This window comes from Triticum dicoccoides, chromosome 7B, assembly GCF_002162155.2.
Source record: "Triticum dicoccoides isolate Atlit2015 ecotype Zavitan chromosome 7B, WEW_v2.0, whole genome shotgun sequence".
NCBI classification, from domain to species: Eukaryota; Viridiplantae; Streptophyta; class Magnoliopsida; order Poales; family Poaceae; genus Triticum; species Triticum dicoccoides.
This window is the reverse complement of record NC_041393.1, coordinates 448,745,510-448,755,982: the sequence shown is the minus strand read 5'-3', so window position 1 is coordinate 448,755,982 and position 10,473 is coordinate 448,745,510. Positions and strand designations below refer to the sequence as shown.

At 45.4% G+C, this 10,473-nt stretch overlaps 1 protein-coding gene across 3 annotated transcripts; it reads left to right on the top strand.

Moving 5' to 3' along the window:
• Window positions 1-412: 412 nt before the first annotated feature.
• LOC119341429 (leucine-rich repeat protein 1-like) lies at window positions 413-4,251 on the top strand. 3 transcript variants are annotated; one of them, XR_005165098.1, is made up of 4 exons: window positions 413-1,949; window positions 2,055-2,172; window positions 2,703-2,774; window positions 3,190-4,251. XR_005165098.1 is itself a non-coding variant. In XM_037613301.1 (3 exons), exons 1-3 carry the CDS (start codon window positions 2,081-2,083, stop codon window positions 3,392-3,394), a joined length of 384 nt encoding a protein of 127 aa, XP_037469198.1. In that variant the 5' UTR covers window positions 413-2,080; the 3' UTR covers window positions 3,395-4,251. The 3 variants fall into 3 exon arrangements, 1 of the variants encoding a protein (XP_037469198.1); XR_005165097.1 differs by having other exon boundaries at window positions 413-2,172; XM_037613301.1 differs by having other exon boundaries at window positions 413-2,187.
• The last annotated feature ends 6,222 nt before the right edge of the window (window positions 4,252-10,473 follow it).

The following is a 10,473-nucleotide window of genomic DNA, read 5'->3' as shown; positions in this document are numbered from 1 at the left end:
GCGGTTGCGGCTGGAGGCAGGGAGACGAGGGGAATCTAGGGTTCGAGGGAGGGAAGGAGACCGGTGGGGTGGGGAGTGGTGGGAGGGGACGAAAAAAACCGGCGAAAAAAAACCAACGAAAAAAATCAGACAAAAATGGTGGGACGAAAATAAAACCCGGAACACGACCTACCAACTGAGACATTAGGAGTAGAGATAACGGTAGTGTCAGCAGAATAAGGTAGGGTGTTATTAAGTGACTACCTTAGATTGAGTTTATCGGGTTCACCTTCGCGCTAATTTTGCTAACAAGTCCCTGTATTTTTTGGTTTCAACCCGCAGTCCTTCCTTTAGTGACTACCTTAGAAAACGTTTCAACTTTATAGAAATACCCATATATTCATTTGTATTCATCCCGCGGTCCTTACCTCAGGTGGCTAATAAACGTGTATTCCACCTATCCAGCCGCTCCCTCTCCGGCAGCCGCCGCCGCCGCCAGTCCTCCCCAGCATCCGCTGGTCCTCTCCGCCCGTGCTCTCCCTCGCCTCCCGATCCCAGCTGCACATCCGACCCCGCACCCTGTCGATGAAGCCCCGGATCCAAGGATCTGCTCGAGCTCGGCATGTCGCGGGCCGACCCAGTGCTCGACACTTATGGAGAAGAACGCGGAGGCGTGGGATTCATCTCCACCGGATCGACGGCCTTGGCCGTCGGAACCGCCATGCCGACGCCTTCCTCTCCGTCGTCCGGCGCTCGGAGCCTTCGCTCGTCCGCGGCTTCCACCGCCCTACGCGGCTGCTCTGCACCCTATCCTGACCAGGTGCCGCGCATATGGCGACAAAGCGCGCGGCAGAGGACGGAGGGGCGTGTGGTCGTTGTCGCCGTCAGTGGCTGCACCGAGAGGTCTCTGCCGCCTTCTCCGGCCAGATCCAGCCGAACCTGTTTCACATGCATCTGGGCCGAGGAGGCGACGACCCGACCAGCCCAGTAGCTCAACACTGCCTTGTTGCCCCTGTTCTTCACCAGCAACAGTCTCCCTTATGCGGTTATTAATGTTCAAGCCATGCCCTTTTCCTTACATGAACATCAAACCTACGTTTATGTCCTATCTGATATGTGTGGTGGGCTGCTGCTGTGCGATTGCTAGCTGTGCTGCTACTTGTGGGTCCTTGTAGTTGTTTGGCTTCCACTCAATTTCAACATGTTTCAGATTTCCACAACAATTCCACATTGTCATAATGATTTACCTGCATCTTGGTCTCCTCAATACGCACCCCGAAGCACTTGAGAATCCTTTATTCACCTTGTCAATGCCTTGCTTTGTAAATTTTTTGCATAGTTATATGGATGAGTTTGATGGCATGAGTGTACGTTATTTGAAGCTTACCCATTAATCTATTGTTTCTCAGGTTTGTGCATTTCCAAGCCCTGCCTTAAGACACGACGCTGGAGGATGATGCCGACCATGGCGCGGACTCCAGCCAATGGGATCCGACATGGTAGTCTTCTCCAAGGAGCGGTGGTCGATGCCGACGAGTAGGGGCCCTCGGTTGCCAGCCCTCCTCCCGCCGCTATCCTCCACATCCCCGATGAATAGGATCCAGAGAAGCACAATGTGTTCTTCCTCCCTTATGTCTATGTGGATGTTGGGTTAATTTTTATAAATAGATGATGTAATTGCTTTGTTATTTCGTTCAATTAATAGTAAAATTGATGAGGCAATTGGAACAACCGAGCAACAATTTTACTTCAGATCGACGCCATTGAGGTCATCTCTGTCACTAGCAAGTTGCATAAGAAAGAGTGCAGCGTTGCAGAGGCATGAATGAAAAAAGTTAGTCTGGGAGACAGTTATAATTGTGAGTCCCTCAATTATAGAGCGGATCCAGGTGAAATTTCCTTGCATCGAAAGTCAGTTTGATCTAATTTGGATCATCACTTCGAGCTGTGCGCATCCCTGAATCACAAAGGTGCCGGGTCGTGGCTTCGGTTGCTTCTTCTTCCGGCTGTGGTTTATTGTTTTCCCTGCTTCCTGGTTTGACTGTTCAGGGTTTTGTTTGCCGGATTCTTTGCAGGTATTGCTCTTCTGAGGTTTAGGGAGATGGCAGAGGCTGATCCGTGTGGTGCTCTGCTGGATTGGGATGAAGGCCACGCTGGTCCTTCTTGGTTTGGCATGCAGTGCTCGGATGATGGGTGGGTCATAGGCCTGTGAGTTTTTCCTTTTTTTCCACAGAAAAAGATGGAACCCGTATTTGTCATTTATGCTTCTTTCGAACAAACCAACGCCTGATGTTGCATCATATTATGTATTTGTGGCTATTAGCAGAACTGCAGAATTATATTATTTTGTCCTTCGTCGTTGGAAGGATGATTGGCATTTTCTTGTCCTAAATAAGACATTTCAATTGCATTTAGGGAGCATCTTTCTTTGGATTGACAGTTTGTTGGCTGTCCTGATAAGGAGGGTTCTTATTAAAACTTAAAAAAAAGTATCTTTTACAAAATCGCATATGGAGCATCAGTGTTGGGGATATCTTGTTAAACATCCAGTTCCCCTGACATGCATGAACTGTTCAGTATAGGATGCCCATCTTATGTAGCTATGTTTGCTCTGTTTACATTGTTTTCTATCAATTGTTATGTTTGCAACATTTCCCTATGCTCTAATTAATAATATGTATTTTGATGTTTTTGCCTAATTTGTGTGTGCCTTTGTTTTGTAGGAACTTGTCAAATCTTGGTCTGAAGGGAATGTTATCTCCTAAGATTGGACAGCTTTTTAATATGCATTTTCTGTAAGCATATTCTATAGTTCCTCTGGTGATGTTTCTTTTTTCAACACTTTGGTTTTGACATAACATGTTTCATGTTTTGAACCATAAGATGGTGTTTGGTGTTTCTGAAACTACCAACTGAATAAGAGTCATTTTGCACTTCGATATAGGCTTTCATGTTGAGCACAGTAGTAAAGCTGAAACTTTGTACTGTGTATGTTTTCCTGATGAGGCTTATGACCTCAGCTTTTGAGCTGTCCATTAAGGCACATCAGACCCACCCACCGAGTGCTTTATGTAGTTTTCCTATTGTTAGTACCATAGTAAATCTATCTGTTGAATTATGTATGTCTACATTTTTTTTGTATCCTATGTACTTGTGAAATGATGTTCGCCCTTCAAACTTTTCTGATCTATTTTCCTTCCATCCATACAGTGTACTGCACAAGAACTTATTCTATGGTATTATCCCTAGAGAGATGGGAGATTTACGAGAGCTGACGGTGTTGGATTTGGGGCACAATAACTTCAATGGATCAATTCCATTAGAGCTAATAAACATTTTATCCCTGGAATTTAAGTGCGTGCGAACTTTGATATATGTTTTTTTTCATTTCTGCTTAACTTCAAAACTTGACTGACCTTACTACTTGAATTGTAGCTTTCTTAAAGGAAACATACTTTATGGTGATTTACCTCTTGAACTAAATGAGCTCATCAGTCTGTGTGAGTCTCAGGTTCGCCATGGCAGGTCTTTCTCAAATAGGATGCACACTGCAAGGTTTGTCTAAGTTTTCTTCTACTTGCATATCTGAGAGTTAAACTCGTGATTATGCAAGGCTTGAGTTAAGTTTTCAAATCAAACAGGGATTTGAGCAAGCTTGATTTTGGTTAAAAAATCCCACCCTGTTCCTGCAATCACATGTATGTTAATGATATCTGAAATATTTGAGAATTATCTGTTTCGACTCAAGAAATATCTGACTTCTTTTAGGAACATTTCCTCCACAAAATGGTAAATTAAATCCGAGTCAGCATCCTTGAAACCCAGCCTAAACCCCCACAAATAACCTCACTCCGGACGAACCCTAGACCCAAATCTGTAGACAATGCCATGTTGAAAGATAGGCTTGCGAAGAATCGGCTCAAGAATTCCTGAGGGTACTTCTGTCTTTATCATATTTGTTCTCACACCTTGGGCATTGTGTTTTCCCACTGCAACGCACGCGTCGACCCACAGTCCTCATATTAAGTGAACCAGAAGCGGTACATGCGAGAGAAAAGAAAAACAAACCCAGCCACCAGCACGACCCTTCCTCTTGATCCCATCTGGACCTTTAGTATTCTCGGGATATATCTGATTATGATGATGTTCCGTACTGCTCTGGAGCGGATAAATATTTGGACTGCTCGATGTTTATAACCAATGAGACTACTTTTTTGGTTGTTGGCTGGAGGCTGGAGCTATCACTGTGACTGAAATTTTCTTTTCACCAAAGTAAATTTATATGGTCATCAAAAACCAATGACAGGTCAACACTTGTCAGCAGTTTGCAATTTGTATTATAGTATGAGTAAGCCAATGGTCAGACATTGTTGTTTTAGTTAGGGAATGTAGAAAACGTGGTCATGATTTATGTAGATTGGACAGTCCCTTCAAACTGCAGTATTCGATCTTGAGCGTACAATCTAACTATATGCTTCCTTATAGAAAATTAACTGATTAGTTTGGCCCGATCAGATTAAACCAGGTCTTGATTTGAAGGTCCAGATAGGGCAGCTGGCGCCGGTTTGTTTGTTGTAATACTAACTATGCTATTTAGACATCCTCGACATTTTCCTTTGCTACCAAGATTTTCATTCTAGGTTGTGTGTGGCACCTCGGCTCAGAGCAACCGGTATACCATGCATTGCCAGCCCATAGACCATGACTTCTGGCAACACACAACATCTTGGTACAGAAAACAACCACTTTATTGATGCTAGCGGATCAAATTTTACATTACAACAGGTGGCGAGGCCAAGCGGCACACACGGTGCGGCTGAACAATATGTGCATTATTTAGTGAACATAAAGGGGCCTCGATCATAACAACTACGCGGCAGCGGAACAACATCGTAGCGGAAACTCCATAGCATAGGGACACCGATGTGGACACGATCTAGACTCGGACAGCACTCCTTTCCAACGAGACTTTCCTGAAATCTGGCATGACACGCCAGGTCAGTACATTGAATGTACTTGCAAGCTCACAACAAGCATAAACATAATGACAAACAATATCATGAGAATTAACCAATTTATAATAATGCAACAATATATCCAACATGATGTGACCATGCTATTGTGATAAAAGTCCCTCGGACTGGCTTAACAACGGTGATCACTCTTGGATCACAGACATACCACCCTCGTGGTCTTAACTAGAGATATCTCGTGATCTTTCCCGCGATCACAACCATGACCAGTATTTGTTCTTAAACAATGATCCTTCCGGCGATCACAACCACGACCAACACTTGGTCTAAAACAACATGATGACCTTTCCGCCATCATCAACAGTGCAAAGTTCATAACTTAGTGTGCAAAATTTATTAAATGTTGACCCATGGTGTGACCTACTTTCGAGCGTGTCCGTAACCGTGGACTCGGCTATCGATAGATTAAATACACTCTGCAGAGGTAGCGCACTGGACCCACATCACGGAACCCAGGGCCTCGCACTCCCATTCGGTTGGACCAACGACATCCCGACGAAACCCCTCCATTGCCATGACACTCTCCCGGCCACTCTGACTCACTCCCCATCGGGCTAGTCCTGGGTAGCCCCGTGTCTACCAAAGACACAACGACCACCGTTGTGGACAAAACATAAACGATCCCTCACGGGACCCGGTACCATGAACTCAACAACGGGCACACAATGTTATGTCTGCTTATCGGGCCAGGGTACCGCACGCCCATAACCTTCACTCGTTGGAGGCACCGACCAGAGGCATGGCAACGGACCGAATAAAGGCCTTCCCATAAATGCAAATGTGGTTGCACTGGGAAAAACTCGATTCAGTGGCACCATGACCCGGTCAACGATATATTCAAGTTGAGTTATTATCAGGTTCAACTTAAAGTGAAAATAACCGGTGTCATAATGCCATGACATGCAACACTAACATATGCATCACATATCAACAGAAATGAGTGAGTCAACTAACTCCACACTAAGCATAAACATCAACAACTCATGACACTCCTCTGGGTAAGATTAAACCTCACTTTTAACAGAATCTTTCTAGCAAGTTTTACCATTTTACCCATGCAAGAAAATAACTCTACTAATTATTTATATCCATAATCATATTATTATATCCTCACCCAAAAATAAATCCTAGTTTCTTTACCAACTAAGTTAACTTCAAACTTTTTGTAAATCAAGGATATTAACTACAACAAGCATTTAACAGAATATAAATAGCATAATAATGATTTAAATGTATGGATTAAATCATTCGTTCAAGTAATAAAATCACAAATATTGTAATGGCACCATGAAAATGTTGCTGTGGCTTGCCTTAGTGCAGATGAGGTTCACAAGCCTCCTGGTGATCCTCAAGACAAGCCTCACCCTCTGAAAATAAATATAACACAAGAAGAAAATATCAAGAAACCTTCTGAAATTCACCAGAAAATCTAGACAGCATAGAAAAATCTCATCTTTGGTGAGCTGCTAGATTTCTGTACAAAGAACACAATGCAGAAAGAATCAATTCATTTGGACTTATGGTTAAAGAGTTTTGGCTGTTTGAAGTTTTCTGTAAAAATAAGAATTTGAATTTAAATAAAAACAGACTGAGGGGGCGGTGACGTCGAAGGCGTAAAGCCTCAGGGCGCCAGCACTCGTACCGCTTCGCGCGCGTACTGAGTGTCTGACTAGCGGGCCCCGGTCGTTAGGTAAGGGGGAGAGAGAGAGGGAAACAGGGGACGGCGCAGCTTCGCCGGAGCGCACGCCGGCGACGAGGGCTCCTTGGCCAAAACGAGAGGGAGGGATCAAGAGAGGAGACGGAGGCGCACCTACCCGTACCCGTAGAGTAGCTAGGGGTGGTCGGACGGCATCGGAATCAGCCTCTCCAACGGAGGCAGAAAGCAGAGGTCGCCGGAGGAGAAGACGACGGCGAACAGAGGCGACTCCAGGGGCTCCAACCAGGCGGAACAACACCACCGGAGAGTGGCGGAGGCCCTGGAAGGGTTGCCCAGGCCTGGGAGGGGCTGGAGCTACGGAGAGGACCCGATGGGATCGCCGGCGAGCTCGAGCTCGGGGACGGCGGCCCGCGGCCTGCCCGGCCGGGGTACGGCTATCTATGAGTTTGTGGAGTGTGTGGGAGTGGTGGATGGTGCTCGAGGAGGCTAGGGAGGGATCAATTTATAGATCGAGCGTCGAGGGAGGTTCAGGCTCCGTCGGTGGACACCTGGACACGGCGCCCGGCGACGAACGGCGTCAGTGAGAGGGGGAGAAGAAGACGCAGCTCACGCGGGGACTGTGGGCGAACGGGGACGAGCATAGGGGCACTAGGGTGACGACGAGCACAATGCGCACCACACTGTTGCGTTGGCCGGACCGCGCCCGTGCCCGCTGCGACGAGCTCCAGTGTCGGCGAGCGCCAGGAGGGAGTTGAGAAGGTCGAGACGATGATCGTGGCGCAGTTTGGCAAGCTTAGGCAGATGGGGAAGCGAGCACGTGCGAACAGAGGCTTGGACGGGCTTCAGAGCACGTTGGCTGCATGCCAGCACGCCTGGACGAACGCGATCACCGCGTGAACTCTGACCTCAGGCCGACCTAAGCCCAAACTTCATGTCTGGCTTGTTGTTCATGGTAGTTTTGAAGGTTACCACGCTTGGGTTTGGTCTCAGGTGCAGTAGAAAAGATTTCACACGCCTGGTAAGTTTCTGGACAGTAAGTTTGAGAGCTTACTATGGTCAAACTACTGGGAGTTGGGGGCTGGGCTTTGGAGGTTAGCAATCATCTACTAAGGTGATGATGCACAAGAAAAATCAGCCACAATGGAGCAAGTAAAATGGTAGTTGCTATAGAAACTACCATTTCTGTCCAGAACAGAAAATATTTTCTGTAGCCAAAATATTCCAAATAATGGTGAAATATTTTTGATCAGGAAGGTTCCCTAGGGTTCAAAGAATAAGTGGGATTTTTCTCAGATTTTTATGGGCAACAAAAATTGGTGTTGCTTTGGAGCACATTGAGCTAGCTAGGGTTTAAGAGAGGGAAATGAATATTTTTCATAAAAGAAAAATATTCCAAATATTATTTCGAGTTGAACCAGAGAGGGAATGATGGTTAGAGAGGGAAATGAGGCACTTGGGTGAAAGCCAAGGGGTACCCAAGTGGTTAAGTCCATATGAAAAGATACAAAACTCCAAATTTCAAATTCAAACCAACTAAAAATCAGGCAAAGAAGAGAGGGCAAAAACCAGTGTGTCACAAACCTCCCCCACTTAGAATGAATCTCGTCCTCGAGATTCGGTTGCTTGGGAAAACCATTCTGGATAATGTGCCTTTAGAAATTCTTCCCGTTCCCAAGTTGATTCTGACTCTGTGTGATGCTCCCACTGGACTTTGTAGAACTTCCTCGCTTTACTACGAGTGACCCTTTCTATCTGATCCAAAATTTTAGTCGGCCTCTCTTCATATGTTAAATCCTTTGCCAGCTCTATTTCAGTCATAGCAGTCTTTTTCTCAGGCGGCGATATGCACCACCTCAACTGTGAAACATGAAACACATTGTGCACGTCCGATAATTCTGGGGGTAGTTCCAACTGATATGCAACAGTGCCCACTCGTGACATAACGGGAAATGGACCAATAAATCTGGGTGACAACTTTCCACGAGTCTGAAATCTCTTGACTCCTTTCATAGGCGTGACTCGGAGGTGTACGTGTTCTCTGGGTTCAAAACTGATCTGTCGGTGCTTTGCATCATAATAGCTCTTCTGTCGAGACTTGTCCAATTGCAATCTGTTTCGAATTTCCTTGACTTGTCTCTCAGCTTCCATCATGAGATCTGTTCCGAAAATACGGCTATCTCCAGTTTGAGACCAATTTAAAGGAGTGCGGCACTTACAGCCATACAAAGCCTCATACAGTGACATCTTTAAACTGGTCTGGAAGCTATTGTTATACAAGAACTCAGCATACGGCAGACAATCTTCCCATTTAGTTCCTTGGGCCAAAGCACAGGCTCGCAGCATTTCGAGTATTTGGTTTACCCGCTCTGTCTTTCCATCAGTCTGAGGATGATAAGCGGTACTGTATTTCAACGCTGTCCCCAAGGCTTGATGGAGACGTGACCAAAAAGCGGAGGTAAAAAAGTGAACCTTGGTCAGAAGTGATGGTTCGGGGTACTCCATGCAGACTGACTATTCTGGATACATACAACTGTGCAAGTTGATCCGCTCGATATGTGGTTCTGATCGGAATGAAGTGAGCAACCTTAGTTAAGGTGTCCACTATGACCCAGATCGCATCATTGCCTCGCTGAGTCTTAGGCAGCCCTGTGATGAAATCCATGCAGACATCTGATACGTCTCCAACGTATCTATAATTTTTGATTGTTCCATGCTATTATATTACCCCTTTTGAATGTTTATGGGCTTTATTTTACACATTTATATCATTTTTGGGACTAACCTACTAACCGGAGGCCCAACCCATATTGCTGTTTTTTGCCTATTTCAGTATTTCGAAGAAAAGGAATATCAAACAGAGTCCAAACTGAATGAAACCTTCAGGAGCGTGATTTTTGGAACGAACATGATCCAGAGGACTTGGAGTGCAAGTCAAGAAGCAGCCGAGGCTCCCACGAGATAGGAGGGCGCCCCCCCTATAGGGCGCGCCCTTGTCTCATGGGCCCCTCGGGCAGCCACCGACGTACTTCTTCCTCCTATATAAGCCTACGTACCCCGAAAACATCCAGGGAGTAGACGAAACACAATTTCCACCACCGTAACCTTCTGTATCCGCGAGATCTTATCTTGGAGCCTTCGCCGGCACTCTGCCGGAGGGGGAATCGACCACGGAGGGCTTCTACATCAACATCCTTGCCCCTCCGATGAGTTGTGAGTAGTTTACCACAGACCTACGGGTCCATAGTTATTAGCTAGATGGCTGTGACGCCCGGATAATTAAGCTACAGTAAACCACTGTTAATGATGCCTCGTCACCGTGATTACTGTTGTTAGCCTCACGACGAATCATTCCATTCAAATAAGAAAAGTTCAAAATCGAGGCAAACAACAAAAGTTTTCAAACTTTAAAACTAAAATGTCCGGGTAGTGCCAAGTAATGCAAAGTTAATTGTGGTGAGGAAACCCCACTTTTATAAAATGTTTTAATACTCTAAAATGATTAAAACGGTAGTTGAAACGATTGAATAAGTGCCTTTGATATTTTATAAAATGATAAACTATTTTAATTTGAGGTAAAACTTTTTAGGGCAGTGGGTTATTTTGAAACACTATTTTTGAAGCTATTGTCATATTTTACTAAACTGAAAATACGGTGTAACTAAAATAAAACAGAAAAGAATAAATAAAAAGGAAAAGAACAAATCAAAAAAAAAAGAAGGTAAAAGAAATTAAAGCCCCCCCCCCCTCGCTGGTCCTCGGCCCAGCTGGCCACCGGGCCAACCAGGCCGGCCCAGCCGCCCCTTA

Bases quoted from the DNA above. Each gene is read 5' to 3' on its own strand.
- LOC119341429 (XM_037613301.1), top strand. From the start codon at position 2,081: ATGGCAGAGGCTGATCCGTGTGGTGCTCTGCTGGATTGGGATGAAGGC. The intron at 2,188-2,702 runs GTGAGTTTTTCC...TTTGTTTTGTAG, and splicing joins GATGGGTGGGTCATAGGCCT to GAACTTGTCAAATCTTGGTC. The intron at 2,775-3,189 runs GTAAGCATATTC...CCATCCATACAG, and splicing joins CTTTTTAATATGCATTTTCT to TGTACTGCACAAGAACTTAT.